The sequence below is a fragment of the Telopea speciosissima genome, chromosome 2, assembly GCF_018873765.1.
Source record: "Telopea speciosissima isolate NSW1024214 ecotype Mountain lineage chromosome 2, Tspe_v1, whole genome shotgun sequence".
Lineage (NCBI taxonomy): Eukaryota > Viridiplantae > Streptophyta > Magnoliopsida > Proteales > Proteaceae > Telopea > Telopea speciosissima.
Genome location: NC_057917.1, coordinates 78678375 through 78696563, shown reverse-complemented (window position 1 = coordinate 78696563; position 18189 = coordinate 78678375). Strand labels below are relative to the sequence as shown.

The 18189-nt window shown below is 36.7% G+C and overlaps 2 protein-coding genes across 3 annotated transcripts; both read left to right on the top strand.

Annotated features, from left to right (window-relative positions):
• The first annotated feature begins 2662 nt into the window (after positions 1–2662).
• On the top strand, positions 2663–3251 carry LOC122652901. The gene has a single exon (XM_043846784.1). It carries the CDS (start codon positions 2692–2694, stop codon positions 3226–3228), a length of 537 nt encoding a protein of 178 aa, XP_043702719.1. The 5' UTR covers positions 2663–2691; the 3' UTR covers positions 3229–3251.
• A 9382-nt stretch (positions 3252–12633) lies between these two features.
• Positions 12634–18002, top strand: LOC122650238 (F-box/kelch-repeat protein At5g60570-like). 2 transcript variants are annotated; one of them, XM_043843587.1, is made up of 2 exons: positions 12634–12857; positions 16301–18002. In XM_043843587.1, the coding sequence occupies exon 2, from the start codon at positions 16312–16314 to the stop codon at positions 17656–17658; it is 1347 nt and encodes a 448-aa protein (XP_043699522.1). In that variant the 5' UTR covers positions 12634–12857; positions 16301–16311; the 3' UTR covers positions 17659–18002. The 2 variants fall into 2 exon arrangements, with proteins under 2 accessions (XP_043699522.1, XP_043699523.1); XM_043843588.1 differs by having other exon boundaries at positions 12634–12861; positions 16304–18002.
• The last annotated feature ends 187 nt before the right edge of the window (positions 18003–18189 follow it).

The window sequence follows — 18189 nt, the reverse complement described above, 5'->3', positions numbered from 1 at the left end:
ACACCAAAAGTTATGGGATGATTATATTGTCAATGGTGCCTGGGGTGGGTAGTTGTTGAAGCTTGAATGGTTTTCCTGAACCGTCCTTTCCAAAATAAGAAAATGATTGGGAATGAATGTACTCCTGCCCTAATGTATTTACCCAAAAAATTAAAAGAAGGGTGCAAAGTGAAATGTTAGATTGTAGATTGAATCTAGCTGATACTCCTGCCTGAATGTATTTACATTCCTACATTTGTGATGCCTATGAAACTATTGATTTGATCATCTAGTCATGTTCACTCTAAAGTTGCTCCTTAGAATATGGTTCATGACTTAAACTGGCAGTTCAGTTGGGCATTACAAGACTAGGCTTTTTTTCTCTCTCAGAGTGGCTTGCATTTCTATGTCAACATCTAACCATGACTTGATGTTGTTTGGATAACTGAGACTTTTGAAACAAACAGTGGAAAAGGTCCCAAAAAAATTAGAGGACCATATGCTTGAGAATGACCCTTAGATTCAACATGTTTACCTATCCAAGGTTTCCACATTGATCAAATGGTCAGAATCATCTAATAAACAGTCCACATGTTTGTAGATAGGTAATGAGTGGGATTACCACCTTAGACTTGATCTAGGTTTCCTTTTTTCCTTTTAAGGAATATTAAATTTTAGGTCATCTATCCAACTGTAATGGCTTCCTGATTTTTGTTGATTGATTGACTTTGCCCCATAATTTTCAATACCATAGAACGGGCAAAAAGTTGCCTTCATTGTTAGATTGACATGATTTGGTTCTTTGGTGTGATCCAGAGATTCAGCTTAAAATTCATCAGTCAGGAATGACAATTGATGTATAGATAGATTTAAACACCTGTACCCTTGAAAGCATTTCAAGGAAGGAAACCAAAGACAGGCCAAAGAGTGACAAATGATATGGGAAGTAGAAACAGAAAATACTGAAATCTGGGTCAATGCATTTTAGCAGTTCATGCCTTAGAGTTGAATTAGCCATTAGCCCTTGTAGAGCTCCGGATTGGCTTTTCCCATCCTATTTGTGTCGATGATATTGTGTTCTTTGATTTTTCTGAAACTCCTTTAATTATGTAATAGAAGTCTTTATAGCATTTGTTCCCTTCTTGTTAGGGTTCCTCCTCATGTGAAGGAGAGGGCACTCACAATTTTTGGGATTTCACACGAAAACAAGGATTCATATCGGATGTGAATAGTTCGATGTGAAGGCTAATAAAGACTTAGGCACCTTTTTCTTAATGACTCTCCCAATCCTCCCAATGACATAGGTTTACAAAGAGATTTTCAGCTTATGATTTTTTTTGTGGGGTAGAAATTTCCAGTTTATGATACTCGAAGCAAGCTTATCACATTCTTTCTTTGAATATCAAAACATGACATTCAATATGTTGGTATAGAAGCTAACACTGATTTAATTAATACAAGTCTGCTTGCTTGTGATAGTATTGGTATTTTTCAAATGGCTAATAAATGTCACACCACTTTTAACTTAAGACTAAAAATTCAAGGATATCCCTTATATACCCCCATTCAACTCTATTGTGCTTGCAATGCCAAAAGTCAGAATGATGTCAGGGGCAGTGACCCAAACGGTTTGTGCTGCTTGTATTTACTAAAACGCCCTTCTCAATGTTATGCTCTATTGATGTGTCACGGTGTCACCTGCCCATTGGTGATGGAGCATTAGGTTTTTTTTTTGATAGAAAAGATTTATTAACACTGGAACAACGTTCCAGAAGAGTCAGAATACAACGGGAGGAGAAGACAGGCGGGGGAGTGGGATCAAGCCAAACACGACTAATCTGGGAGGAGGCTCCAAGGGAAGCCAGCTTGTCTGCAACTGAATTGGCTTCACGGGGAGTATGTACAAAGTTGATGTGGCTAAAACTTGAAGCTAAAATTCTACAGTCCTGAATGATTGAAGAAAGCTTCCATAGAGTTTCCGAAGTATTGTTATTAAGAATATTAATTACAAGGAGATTATCGTTTTCCACGATAAGAGAGGAAATGCCCATATGAAGAGCAATTCGCAGGGCTTTGTGTACTGCTAAAGCTTCAGCAACCAAGGCAAAACTCCATCCTATCCCTTGTGAAAAACTGCATATGAAGGAGGAAGTAGGTGAGCGACACACACCACCAATCCCAGCACGACCTAGATTACCTTAACTTGCTCCATCAACATTGAACTTCATAAAAGGTGCTTTCGGAGGGAGCCACTGGACCAATCTAACCTCTCTCCTCCGGGGTTCGCTGAAAATCTGATCCTGATCCTGATCCCTTGCATGATGGCTGCCGGGTTGAAAGGGATTTGACGAAAGATTAAGTCCCAATATGCATTAGGTTTAGGTTCCATCACCAAATAAATAACAAAGGCACGACCATAAAGCAAGCAACAAAAATGAATAGGGAGTACATTGAAAAGACTGTACAATATTAGCCGTTCGATTGAATCAACGATTATGACATCATATGGTCACATCATCTTTTACCCGATCCAACGGATTTCAGAGTGTAAGAGAGAAGATTTGGTGGCTATTCTATTTATCAATATGGAATAGTAGATAAAACCCAACTATTAAATTATGGTTAAACCATTAATTAGTGCTTAGTCTCAATCCATAAGTTAATATATATAATCACCTCTTTTGCTATGGTTACCATATATTGCTGGCTTTAATGAAGATGAATTCTTCGAAGATCTCTCTCCGGCCATTCGAACTTTCCGATGTCGATGACTTCATGTTGATGGTCGGCGATGACCGGGTGACCCAATTTACGAGATGGAACACCTTCACCTCCAAGGAAGATGCTTTGATATACCTCAAAAATGTTTGTATAGTTCATCCTTGGTGTCGATCCATATGCTTGGATGATCGTTCGGTCGGACTTATTTTGGTCCGGCCGGAGTCCGGTGATGACCGATGTAAAGCAGAGATCGGTTATGCTTTGGTGGCTGATTATTGGGGTCAAGGGATTACAACCATAGCTTTGAAGATGGCCCTCTCAATTGTGTTCAAAGATATGCCATATTTGGTGAGGCTTCAAGCTTTGGTTGATCTAGAAAATAAGGCCTCACAGAGAGTTGTAGAGAAAGTTGGGTTCATCAAGGAGGGTTTATTAAGGAAGTATGCCTTCAACAGAGGGGTGATCAGAGATATGATTTTCTATAGCTTCTTATCTACAGATCGATTCCATATTAGACTTATAATGTAAAATCAAAACTAGAATATTGTTAATACGTTAAGGGATCTGTATGTAATGTTCTGATGAATCTTTTCTTCTTTCAATCTTCATATTTGCATATTCTAATTATCTCATGGGTTGACCTAGGAAATCCTATTTTTAATCCTAATTATCCAACAATAAGGGTTGGGTCATGGATCCAACTGAAACAACTGGCTTGGAAGTGTTTTCATGGGGTTGAACTGGGTTTATCCACCACCATCGATGGAAAATTATCTCCTGCAATTCCTTGCCTGGGTGGGGTCCACCCTCCTCTTATGAGAGGCACTAGAGAACCGCATACGATAAAAATTCCCTCCCAATATGCAGGCCTCCTTAATCCTTACTGCTGAAAACTAATTGGATTCAATAAGAGAAACCTCTTTAATGGGCTAACCCAGTGCACGAAGCTCCTGTCACTACAAGGTTTGGGGATGGTCATAATGTAACTCAACTCAAACCCGTGACCACAGGTTGTAATGGAGCAACCTAATGGTCGTGCTGAGGTTGGCCCTTTAAAGAAAAACCTCCTTAATGTTCCTAGTAATAGTTATTATGTTTTATATTAGGGAAGAAGAACGCTTCCCGGTCACATCCCTTACACCAATGCAGGGGCCAATGAGGGGACATACATGCAAGGGCATCAATTAGAGAGGGTTTTTTCATTTTGTAGAGGGCATAGAGATCATTTTAGGAGGTTGAATCTGGGCACATGCTACGTAGCATACATTAGCGCCTCATGTGTCTATCTCTCCCCTCATGTGAAATGACACAACTGCCTCCATCGTGAGAGGAGAGTGGCACACTGGCACATGGAAGGGCTAACGTACACTGTGCGGCCGGACAGAAAACTCAATCCCAAAAGAAAACTGGCCTCAAATGCAATTACATCAATAAAATAAACAAAGGAAACAAAGATTGGCCAAAGAATTCTGGATTGGAACGGTTAATTTGTCTACTAAGAAGGTATAAGATCCAAAAAGAGGGCTGCAGTGAACAGTGATGATGAGGCTGACTCCATTTTGTCTGATGGTGATGAATCAGAACCTGAAGTGTCTGGGGAGGAGGACCCAGAGACAATTCTTCGATCCATTTTGAATGAGTTCCCTGATGTTTCGGAGGAACTGAAACAGGTACCCCTTGAGTTTGCTTCATGTTCACTTTGTTGTTTGGTTATATATTGATTTAGACGCTGTAGTACGTTCTCTCATTTATTCGGTTTGTTTATAAATGTTTGTGTGTGGATTGATGGGTCAATGGAAAAAGCTCACACTCTTTGATGACATTGATGATACGGAAGGGCTGATCTTTGACGTGAATGTGCAGAACCTCTTTTACTCTCTTTTGGGTTTTTTGAGAAAATGATTAATCTGCATATCCAACTCCACTAAGTCTTTTTTTTTTAAATCATTTGGGGTTGGAAAATGGTTAATTTACATATCCAACTCCATAGATTATTGTTTTTTAATCATCTGGGATTGGCAAATCGTCAATTTGCATCAGTCAATGAATTTCTTTTGTTCCAGTTTGAGTACTTTTGGTCAACTATAGGATTTGCTTGATCTGTCATTTGTTCAGATTCGTTCTAATATAGAAAGTGTATGAGCAGTGGCAAATTGATGTAAGAAAGAAATCTGGAGAGCCATTTTGTACTCCCTGGAACTTTGTGATGCCTAATTTTAATAAATGATGTGATTTTATGCTAACCAATAATTACCTTATAGATAATGAAGTTAACAAATTTACTTATGTTATCCGTCTCACAAAGGTAATAACCGGTTGAGCATCCACCCAGTTCATGTAGATGATCAATAAACTCTAGGCAACCTGCTTATGCTGACCAACTACTTCCTAATCAGCCGGTCAAGGTGCCAAATCGAAAAGGCTCCTGTTCTGCAGTGGCGGGAGCTGGAATACAATTGGGGAATTTTCGGTCAAATCAGCATGGAAGTATTGCCGTAATCAAAATCAATCAGTTACCTAGGCCCCACATGTGAAATGACCACCCCACCCCTTGTTTTTGGGTGTTTTCCATGGGGCTGAATGCTCCAGCTCCCGCCACTACAGGACAGGAGCCAAATCCCCAAAATGACCAGCCGACTGACTGCTCAATAGCTAGTGTCTGTTTTGACTAGTTTGATCCTTGCATTTCCTCTACACTGGTTTCCATCCTTTGGAGATGCAAGGGGAGGCAATTGTCTCAATTCTTGATGAGTAGGAAAATTTAATTCCTTGGATCGCTCACAAACATCTCATTCTCATGGAGGCTTTGGTATATGAATGCCCTTGATGACAAGTAGAAAATGATAGTTTTGTGAGCATGTAGCTTGAGACCTTGTAATAAAAAGATGGGAAGTAGTTCTCTGTCCGGGAGTTTGGCCTACGCCAGCACTCCCATGAGTCTATCTTTCTCCTCCCCATGTGAAAAGACACCTCTACCTGTTAATTCTATTCTAGTTTTCAATGAAATGTCTCTACCTGTTAATTCTGTTGGCCTTCAGAAAAGGAGACTATTCTAAAAAAGTAGTCTTGATGTAGTATACAAGAGAAACCATAAGATTCATTATACAATGGAGCCCAAAAGATCATTTTCTCCTCTACTTTTACCTCTTCTATTGAATATATGCCCTTTCCAATTACTTCATAATTGATCAAAAGATGCAAGCATCACCAAATCCTCTCAAATTAATCTCCACCAGGAAGGAGTAGTTTCATAATCCAAAAGCAAAAGGGCTTTCCATCAATAAATGGGAGACACATTTTGTCACTCCCAAGCAATAGAAACACACTTTTGTTTAACTGGTGGTATTCATAAAACTTGAAATTGATCCAAAAATCAAGAAGTGGTGATTTGTTTCAGCCACCAAACTAAGTATGATCTAGTTTATATAATTAGGGGTGCTGTTCTTTGTGCCGCAGTACAGACTGCATCCAGACACAAAAGGATAGATGCAATAACCATCCTACCCTCTGCTTAGATTGCCCATGTGGTTGAGTACAACCTGCGGTGCGACCCAGAGATCATTCTCCCATATAGTTATTATTCCACCTAAACCCAGGTAAGTCTTTGCATTTTGGCTGTTCAATAAATATTAGATTCTCTTTCTCTTTTCCACCAAAGACAACATTAAAGACACAATCAACGGAGTTGGGGAATTTGGCGGCTTTCCAATGTCGTTGTTGGAGTTGCTAATGTGACATTTGACTGTAGTTTTCTTGCTGGTGGGTGTCTTCTTGTGCCATTTTCAACTATGTGATGCTTTGTTCTTTCTCTGGTCCTTGTGGGCATGATGAGGCTTATTGATACTGACCTATTACCATTATTTCAATAGACTAGCTTGCAAGCCCTGAAGAAGAATGAAGGAAAAAGAAAAAGTCCTTGAGCAATTATTAGTTCCTCAAAAACCCTGTTGCACTGAAAGGACTTAACAAGAATTTGATTGGAGTGGGAATTGAAAAGATGTGATATCTCTCTCTCTCTCTCTCTCTCACTCATAATGTTGATGTGACGCAAATTATAACTAAATGTATTCTGTAAATAGAAAAAGTTATCAATGAAGTCTCTTTTTATTAGGGAAACTGTTCTCGGCATGGGGTGGGTGAATGAGTGCCCTGTGGCCCCTGCCCCCTTAATGACCGAAATGATCGTCCCATGTATTTGAGCATAGTCTGCGCCCCCATGCATTTTCAGGCAGAGAACATCATCCTTTTTAAGTATTACATCCGATAACTATTTGTCATAATAGATTTATTTTCCACCTTCAGGTTTTAGGTCATGCTAAGTTAGTGAGTATAAGTTGGATGAGAATTCAACATATATCAAATTTGATGGTCCAACTCAATTATATCATTCACTTTATATTGAACTTTGTCGTTTGCACTTTCAGTCGTTAAACTATCTTGCCCTTGACATTTCAACCACCCGTATTCCTCAACTATTTAACATGACTATGTAAAATCATACTCCCCCCTTCTTTCCATTGGAATTAAGGGAAAAGGTTCTCTCTAACTTTGCAAAGTTTTTTTTTTGGTTTTTCAACATAGCACAATCAACAAGTGAATTTTCATTAAGTTTTGAAAGTTTTTTTAACATAAGTTTAGTACGTGATTGACTCATACATTTGAATTTCATTTCACCATATGACAAATCTATATATTTATCCAACAGTTAGAATTGTCACATCAACCCCTCATTAATTTGACAATTGAAATAGACAACGAGAAAAATCCACCATATGATGGTCACAAAATTTGAAATATTAAAAATTTAAAATTTCTTGTGTCTATCCAATGATTGGACTGCGACCATCAGCTTTCCTCATGAAAGAATCATGCTATCTAGCAAAAGATATTATCTAGACTTGGGCTGTATTTGGTATGCATTTTAGGTCTATTTCGCACTCTCGAGTGATAAAAATAACTGTTGACTTGGATCAAAATAGTACATAGATCATGTGGTTCGAAATTGTCATACATTTGGATATGGGCAAAGGTTTCCTACACTAGTAGTTAAAGGGTCAGCTACTAACCTAGGATCATTAAATACTCCCTATTGGACGAAGTCGATAATACTCTTAGATCGTTCAACCTCTCCTGCCATCTGAAAGGCCGCTACCGTGGCTAAAGGAAAGCTTGGCCCTTGAGATGTACTACTAACTTTTTGTTTATGCAAATATTTAGGTAGGCCACAAATATCCATCCTAACCTTCCAAACATTAAACACGTAATGGAGTAATTAGGAGCTAAGATCCACGTACGGACCATGCAGGTTAAAGATGTTGTGCCTAATTATATATTAGTGAACAGAAAGAATCGAAGAATCATTTCTTAGGCCCACTTAAGCAAAATTAGGGCAATGAAAAAGAAAGAGAGAATGGGTTGAAATGGAGTAAGTGGTATGGTGCATCCATTAAGCCCACTTACTTAATTATTTACACTTATCAGGTAGACCCCCTCACAATGCCTACCAACCTTTTTTTTTTGTTTGTTTATAAATCCATATTTGGGAGAAAAAGATTCTTAAGTACATCATTAATAATAATAATCCCACTTTTGACTAGTGGAGAGATGACTTGTCCTATCCAAAAGATTGGACACCTTAAGACTCAATTCCTTTGCCTTTCCTTTCCTTTTATTTTTTTTTCCTTTTTTGGATCAACTGTACATCTCTAACTTTTTCCTAAAAAGCTCAGAGTTTCCAATTCAATTCAAGAAATTAGGCGAGTGATAGCAACATCCACTATTGTGAATAATCATTCATCCAAATTGAGAAGTGTTGCCTTTCATCTATGCATTTCTTTTTATCCATCCATAATTAGTATTTTAATTTCTCATCTAATTTTTTTTTTTTAAATTTGGGCTAAATTTTGAGTAAATCTATTGAAATTAGAAGAATATTTTGGTTTCTCCAATGATCAAAATTAATCTTTTTCCTAGTTTTCATTTCGAGAAATATATGGTGGAATTTTCTCATGGGGTGCGGCTGCATTTGTTTGATGCTTGAAAAGGATTTTTTGCTTGGTATGATTCTTTCCCTCCTTGGTTGGATTTGATGCTTATCTGATAGCTTTTATTTTGTTTCTTTAATGAACATCGACCTTATCAAACAAATATATAATTATGTGTCCTCATCAGCATGATCTCTATATAATTATGAATTTTAATGTCTTATTAATCATATTCATGATTAAGATAGATATTAGGTCTTTAATTATAAAATGGGAGAGAATTCTCTACATACGATGCTGGTGTAAGGAGGAATCTATATACCATATCAATGACGGTGCAGAGAACAGTGTCATCCACATAAAACCCACTTGATCAAAGTAAAAGAGAAAATAATAAAAACTCATGTTAGAGAGAAACTTTTTCTCTTATAAAATAGTTTGGATTCACTTGATTCAACTCATTTCATGAATTAATTCACTACGATGTTGAGAATCAATTGGACCAAACTGATTTGTAGTTTATTATGGAATTAGGAGAATCCAAAAGCTATGTCACAGAATAAGCTTTTGTTACCGAAAAATAATAAAATAAATTTTTTTTTGGTTTGGATATAGTTAAAAAGACAAATATGGAAACAGCCATTATTTTTTTTATTTTTTTTTGGGGGTTCCAAATATCATATGAGAACAAGGTAGTCAGACCAATTCTATAAATGGAAACCCTAGAAGAAATCCAACAGTTTATCTTATCACCCCTCTCTCATATGCTTTATCCCAGTAATTGCAAGCCACTTGGAAATATATTGCCAAATTTGTATATATTTTTTAAATAGAAATATTTAAATTTAATAGATACCATTATTTTAAAAAAAAATAATTCAAAATCAGTGGTGTACGGATCTGACTCAGATTAGGATATTAAAACCACAAAATTGTCTAATTTGGTGAATAATTAATATGATTAGATAATGTATCTTATTGATCACCCACTTGTAAGTTTATGTATATTTAGGGAAAAAAAATATTTAAAAAATTATTAAATCCCATTCTATTTAAGTAAGGATGGAATGATTTCATGGAGGATCAATTTATGTATTTTAATTGTTTGAGACAATGCATGTGTAAGAACCACATTAATGTCAATGTCATACCTAAGCTAAGGGCTAAGGTCCTAAGCGCACTAAGCCTTTGTTGTCCACTAAAACCATATCCACTCATGTATTGGCTTCCATCCACACCTTATGGGGAATCTAATGCATGATTTAAGGGTACCTTACCTGTTTCCCTTTACAATAATATTGCTCTTAAATAAACTATTGTACAACAATTTAAAGGGAGAAGAAGTTTTATTGCATTGCCCACTTAGAAAGGCTTCTTGGATTGGATGGCCCACATATCTAGCACATGCTAGATTTAATGGGGCTGAAATTTTGTGCACTAAGTAGAGCCTTAAGACTGGTTTTCTTGTGTTTTTTCACATAATGGGTGAGACACAAAAGTAGGGAAAATCTTTCTCAAAAATAGTTATTTTTTTCCCCCCTAGAGTTTCTTCCATAAATGCAACCAAACTATCGGATTTCTAGATTTTCTTTCAATTCCTTTTCTTCACCATGTGGGAAAGCAACCAACCGAGGCATAAGGTCCCATGCTCATATCAAATTTCAGCAAAAATAAAGTGGGTCTAGTGGTAAAACTCTTTGTTGGGCTTTTTTTGCGTGTGCAAGCATGCATGTGTAATGAACATAAAACATATAGGACATATGATACCTTCAATACTACAAGATTAAGATTGTATCATCATTTTTTTTAATTTTTTTTTTTAATTTTTTTTTTTGGGGAGGGAAGACTTAATTTTGCGTTGTGTATGTGTGATAAAACCGCAAAAGTTGTTCTATGACCACCTAGTGGTTGTGGGTTCAAGAAGTTAGGAAATAGCATCTTTGTGAAGCAGAGGTAAGACTGTGTGTATATATTATGACGACTCTCCTTAAACCCTGTAGTGGAGGAGCCTTATGCACTAAGTACGTCTTATCTTTTCATGTGTGATAAAACCCAAAACATTTAGGATCTTGGATGCATCTTCACAATACCATGAGTAATAACCATATTAGTAATAACATGAGAATGAGATGGTACCAGTGCCAATCCATGGATTCACAGAAATTTCCCTAAACCTTGAGTCTCGACCACTATTAGTAAAAATATGTTTTAAACACATTTAAAACTCTTTTACCAAAAAAACAAAAACACATTTAAAGGTTGGTTTCTATTTTGTAACTTATTAAACATGTTTTATTGTATGCCTCTCAATGAACAGAAAAAAAAAAAAAAAAAACATTAATATTGGATATTATAGTTATTTTGAAAATTAGATACAGATATTTAAGTAATAATCTATCAATTTATATGAATATTCTGTTATTTTGTTTTTCTATTTTGTGTGAAAACTATGCGTTTAAAACTGTACAATTCAACGTTTTGACTCCGTTTAAAACCCATATCGTAAGTCTCCGTTGCCGTTACCATCTTTCCTAAATATGGTCTCGCTTAGCAAACGGCGACTCGAGTTTAGATACTCACGTCATCCCCAATGAATCAGTTGTACGTCCATGCAAGGGTAAAATCGCCAATAAAAATGTATGAAAACGACAAACGCCTAAAAGGGTAAGTTTGTAATTTAAGGATGGTACAGTGGCATATGCATTCGTCGGTGCTTTGCCATTAACGGCTGGCTCTGGCTGTCTGGCATTTGGAGGAGATGGAAAAGAGCAAGATAAATCCCAGTCCTACGAGTTAGTGTAAGATCACTATTTCTAACCCGTTGAATAGGAATATTTTTAGATCCTGATGTAAAAGCTATCGTTGGATGAGAAGAATAAGAAGCAAACGACAATAAGGGGTAGCTTTGCAATTAAAGAAAGTATTGACGGGATTTTCGTTGGTAAGCACTTTGCTATTGGAGGTGAGGGGAAAGCCAAGGTAGGACCCGGTCCCATAACTTATCTGTAGAGTCGCTTTATATACATTGGATGGAAATATTTTAATCATGACAAAAGATTCCAAATCAAGTATGATATTTAGTATCACGATCCTACTTTGACGTCTTCAGATCAATGGAGAGGATGAGGAGCATATTAGCTGAGAAGAACAGTAACATACCTCTTAAAAACCATTTAAAAACTGAGATCCTTATCCACAACGACAGATGAGGAAGTGCGTTTATTATTATGTAGGAGAGAGAGAGGGATCTACCATCACCTGTGAAAACGGAGGCCGTTTTACACTTTTACGACCTTTTGCTTTCTACGGTTTTTCACTTAAGGTCTCATTTCTCCGTTTTTTAACTCCGCAGTTAAAAGAAAAGCTAAAAGGGGAAAAGTCCAAAAACCACTCGTTAAAACGGGGAAGAATAAAGTGGGAGAGAGAGAGAGAATAATCAAAGCTTCTCTTCCACTGTCTCTTCTTCTACTTCGAGAGTTTATTCTTGTTCTTCCTCTTCTTCTTCCCTTGCTCCGATGGGGATGTGGAGTTGAAGAAATTCGCCGGAAATCTCCATTTCCGTTAGGTTTCCGGCGATTGTAATGTACATAATATGGCGACCGACCGGCATAGATTCCCGTCGTATATATTTTTTTCTACGCTTTCTCTGATTTATGTTTCTTGAAGAGTTTAGCAACAAAAACAAAAGTGTTTCTTGAAGAATATGAAGGTGAGGTTATGGAGAGTGAGACGAAAGTTGCGTTCTTTTTTGGTGTTTTAATGTTGTGATTTTGGATGATTGATTGATTGGACTTTGGATAGTTTCTCTTGATTTTTGTTTTCGGTAGTATTTCTTTGTTTTGTAGGACGTGAAAGTTACTTATTTTACTCTTTGACAGTCGAGTTTTGTGTCCTGTGTTTGGGTCAGTGGTTTGAATCTGCTTACCAGTGAGTTTCAGCAAATTTCAGGTCGAAAACAGCGAGATCCGAGCGGGTATTGGAGTTTGAATTCTAGAGCGCTTTTTGAAGTTTTGAAGGGTCTGTTTCGGCGGCAGATGGAATGCTGCATTGGGATGTAGAGAATTGCTTAACTTAACTCGAGTACTCTGCTGGCTTCCAATCAACGGATGAAGGAGATGACTTGTTGAGATCCTTCTGTAAACAGACCTAAGTTATTTGTCTGTTTCATTTTTTTCAGGTATGTATCTACTTTGACTGGAGTATATTGCAAGCTGAGTTGGAAAATGCAGCAATTTTGAGATTGATAAAATTGCTAAATTTGTTTTGTATGCATATCTTGTAAGTTTTCTTTCAGTTCGATGTTCAGATTATGTTGTTTGTTATTGGATAGCAATTTTTTTTGCCCCTGCTGTGATGAGAGAATAGTTTCAAACCTGATTATGTATGAATTTTTGTTCTGATATATGTCTGATGGATCTATTCATGCGATTCATTTTCATTCTGTAATCAAAATTTTCACCCTGTGCTTATTCTAGGCTAGATTTCTTCATAATCTATGCTTTAATGCTTCTGTAGCTCTGCTAGATTGGGGTCTGTCAGAGTTTCCAAGAAGAAAACTATTTTTCTTCCTAAATGAGAGTTTATAATTCTGTGCTAATCCATTGGTTGACATATTGTAAGGGTGTTTATTGGTTCGGATCACACACTGAAATAGGTATAAACCAAAACCGAACTGAATACATTGGGTTCCAATTTTCAAATTGAAACGAATGTTATTCGGTTTGAATCTGGTTCCATAACTTCTGTATTAGTTGAGGAAGATGAAATCTACAAAATCATTGGGATGCCCTAAAAGATTAAACTACAATTAACATATTCAATGCCATATAAACACACTAGAAATATAAACTCTCGAAATCAAAGAGTTTTATGAGGGTAATGGTTTTGGATTGGTCCAACCAAGGGTTGGTTCGGTTTATATTCGGTTGATTCGATTTCGATTTGGTTTATTATTTTTTTAATCAGTTTGGAACCAACGGTTTTGGCGTTCACAACTGCCGCCCTGTATAACAAATGCCAGCGGTAATATATTACCACCCCTGTGTAAATTTTTTTTAATGAGAATAATTTGTTTTAAACATTACTAATATTATGATACTATTGGTACTAATAATATTTTTTTTATTCTAGGGTTTAGGCTGATTCTTGCCGAATCTATCCAATTCTGACTTAATTGGGCAAATTTATGCAAAAACTAAAGTGTTGACTGTATTGATACATTACCATGTATGTAACCTTTCACCAAAAATAAAATAGATATTTATTTCTTATAACCAATGGAACAAAATACATTAAGTTATCTCTTACTTCACATTTTTTGTATGCAATATTAAAATTTTTTCCCTTATATTATTGCTGATTTTTATAAAGTGTGATTTCCTTGCACTTTTAGCATGATATTATGCAAACAGGCATTTCTCTGTAGTTGTTACAATTAGAGGTGTGGTCACAATTAAAGTCAGTCATTCTTTCTTCACCAACAGAGCTGGACCTTTTCCCCCTTAATTTAGATTGAACCAAACTTGAACGGGGACACGGAAGAAGAACAAAAAGGTGTTGAAATCTTACCATGCTTTGTGTTATGGATTGGTCAACACACTGTCCAGCCTCCAAGGAGGCTAAAGCCGGCAAGCAGGGGGAGAATGGAAAACCACACATTCTCCTATAAGTGTATGATTTTCTAATGCGGCCATATGTTTTAAACTCCTTGTGCTTAGATGATAGGAAAATATGTATCTCCCCTTTGCCTTCCTTGAGCTCTAGTTAGGTTAGATTTCTAAAGAAATTTTAGGTTCCAAGATAAAATGGATTAATGATGAAGAAATCATTGAATAAATAAAAGCACACTTAGAAAACAAAATTCTGCAAAAATACACTTAATAATGTTCCTCCCCTAAACCCTGATGAAAATCTTTCAAATTTACAGTAACCAGTTCTGGCATTAAACCAGAAAAAAGAGAAGTTGGAACTAAAGCCTGAGAGTCAAGAAGCATAAAATGATTATAATCATTGCATTTCTTTTCTTATAAGCAAATTTGTACTAACTTAGCATGGGACGAACTAATTGTACAAAAGTTCCATCCATGTTATAAAAGGAAACATGCATCACAAGATTGGACCAAAGTCCAAAGATAACACATTCCAGATTCTTTTAGAACCATAAAATTTGATCCTTTCAAATCATTTAAGTGTAGAGAATCCTGAATGTAACAAGCTAAGACTTGGCCAAAAGACCAGCTCAACTTTCGCAAATCTATTTGTAAAGTTTGATGTTTTACTCTTGAATGGAAATTAGCAAACCGCTAAAAGAGAATGACATAAAGTAAACAAAAACTGCCCTAATGCATAAATGTGGCACAATGATTTTATTTTTCATTCAGTATTTAAGTGATGGTGACCCTCAATTTCAATTAAAAAGTTAATTTTTGGACAGATTTACCCTTAATTCCACTGATATAGAATCGGACAGGTATTGTTATCGGACATGGCTGATACATCCGATCTGATACTGTTTTTTAAAACCATGGTGGGGACTGGGCTGCTCTCATCTTATGAGAAACTTGTAAACAGTACTGAAACTGTGAAAGTCACTATGTACTGTGAACATATAAAGTAGTATTGCCTTTATATTAGTTCTGGGCTAGATGTCTTCATAATCTATGCTTTGATGCTTCTGTAGCTCTGCTAGAGTCTATCGGATTTTCCAAGAAGAAAATTGTTTTTCTTCCTAAAGGAGAGTTTATAATTCTGTGCTTGAGCCCGTAATCCATTGGTTGGCGTATTGTAAGGGTTTTATTGAATCCGGTTCCATAATTTTTGTATCAGCATCGAGGAAGATGAAATTTGCAAAATCATTGGGAGGGGATTAAACTAAACTCTCGAAATCAAAGAGTTTAATGGGGTTAATGGTTTTGGATTGGTCCAACCAAGGGTCAGTTCGGTTTCTATTCGGTTTTTAGTTTACGGTTTATTTGATTTCTTTTTGGTTTATTGATCGGATTTTTTTAACCGTTTTGGAACCAAAGGTTTTGTTGTTCACAACCAAACTAAAGATTAATAGTCAAAACCAAAACAAACCGATTAGTTTTGTTTCAGCTTAAAACAGTTGGTTTTGGTTCCACTTTTCTGTTTTGATTCACTTTTAACAACCTTAGTACCACGGCAGTAAAGTTGCTATTCATGCTCATTTCACCTGCAAAGAGATGGAGAGAGAGGATTAATAGTTTTGAGAAACATCAAGTTTATCATATTATATATATATTTTTTCTTTTCTTATTGAAAAGTGAAAATCTTTTTGTTAATACGACAAAGTCAAAACCCTTCAAATCTAGTCCTTGGTAATCTTCTGTTTATTTTGATTGAAATCACAACAGAGTCAGTTATCAGACAATATTAACACATTCCATTGTTTTTTGCTTGATGCTGATGGATGACTTGAATTCCTATATTTGTTTCTAAGATATATATATATATATATATATATATATATATATATTTGTCTATAGAAAAACCAAAAACTTTAGCTGAAGCAGGGCTCAGTTCCTTTTCCATGTGGCAACTTCTTATTGTTGAGTGAACTCTATTTACCTTTTAACTTTATCATTTTCATTTCTATACAGAGTTATCAATGGTCTGTAGATACTCCCTTCAGGAGCAGAAGAGAAAGGAGACACCAGTTTGCAAATCATCAGCCATGGTTGGTGCGCAAGGATGTGTTATTTCAGAGCTTCCTAGTTCCTTCAATCAGGACTCTGGATCTTTCCTTAAAAATCGATTGCTACTAGCTTGCATGTTGAAAAAATTGATGGATATTGGGGAAGATATACTCGACAAGGATATCTATATCTGTGGTTTGGATTCTGTTTGCTTGAAGAAGAAAAAACCTACAGTTTCTACACGATCTGGAGGATATTCCAATGGTCAGTCATCTGGTGATAGTCTCATACCTGGTCTTCATGATGACATTGCAATGGATATTCTGGCTTGGGCGAGCAGATCTGAGTACCCAAATCTTGCATGTGTGAATAAAAAGCTCAATTCCTTGATTACTAGTGGGGATCTTTACAAGTTGAGGAGGCAAATGGGTGTCATTGAACAGTGGGTTTATCTAGCTTGTAGTAATATGCCCTGGGAAGCTTTTGATCCTGCAAGGAATAGGTGGATGAGGTTACCGAGAATGCCATGTGATGAATGCTTTACGTATGCAGACAAGGAATCTCTTGCTGTAGGAACTGAGCTACTAGTCTTTGGTCGGGAGTTATCAGGATTTGCAATTTGGATGTACAGTTTGCTTAATCATCGATGGTCTAGATGCCCCTTAATGAACCTACCCCGTTGTTTGTTTGGTTCAAGTAGCTCTGGAGAAATTGCTATTGTAGCTGGAGGAAGTGACAAGAATGGCCGTATTTTGAAGTCTGCTGAGCTTTACAATTCCGAACTATGTGCTTGGGAAAGTTTGTTAGATATGAACTTGCCTCGTAAACTATGTTCGGGCTTCTTTATGGATGGAAAATTCTATGTTATCGGAGGCATTTCTAGCCAAGCTGAGCGTTTAACTTGTGGAGAAGAGTATAATATGGAGACGAGGACATGGAGGAGGATAAATGACATGATCCCCGGTTGGGGTGGACCTATGCAGTCTCCTCCTCTGGTTGCTGTTGTCAATAATCAACTTTATGCTGCTGATTTAACTACAAATGAGGTCAAAAAGTATGATAAAAACAATAATACATGGAATGTTGTGAAAAGGTTGCCAGTTAGGGCCGACTCTAATAATGGTTGGGGTTTAGCATTCAAGGCATGTGGTGACAAGCTAATTGTGGTTGGTGGACGTAGAGGGATTGATGGTGAAGTTATTGTGCTTCACTCTTGGCGTCCAGAGGATGGGAATGGGGGTGGACCAGAGTGGGATGTGCTTTCCATCAGAGAGCGAGCAGGTGGCTTTGTGTACAACTGTGCAGTGATGGGTTGTTAATGCTTGCATCACTATCTCTTGAGTTGGATCTGAACCCTGGAAACTCATGCTTCTTAATGTGGCCGCTTGATGTTGTTGTGGTGCTCTCTGTCCCTCTCTTCCCCCCCCCCCCCCCCCCAAAAAAAAAAAAAACAAAAAGAAGAGAAGAATTGATGATGATATTATATGCTTTTATTTATGGTTCTCCGTCTGCCCCATATTGACTCTTATGGATTTTTTATTGGAGAGTAGGGCATTAGATTAATATGGAAACTTCTTCCCTTGTTTTATTATGGTTCTCATTAAGGCAGCAAAGCTTGTAAAGGTCCTATGATTTCGGTATGATGATTTTGCATGCTTGTAGTTCTTGTTTTTGTTTGACTTCCGCAGAAATTTGTAATGAGATTGTCATTTGCATGAATATATTTACTGTCCTGTCCAGTGGAATCATTTTCAGTTTATTGAAAGCACTTTTATGCCTATTGTTTTAATAAGCAAAAATGGAGGCTTAATTAAAATTTTATAAATCTGGATTGGGCAATATTTTAGAAG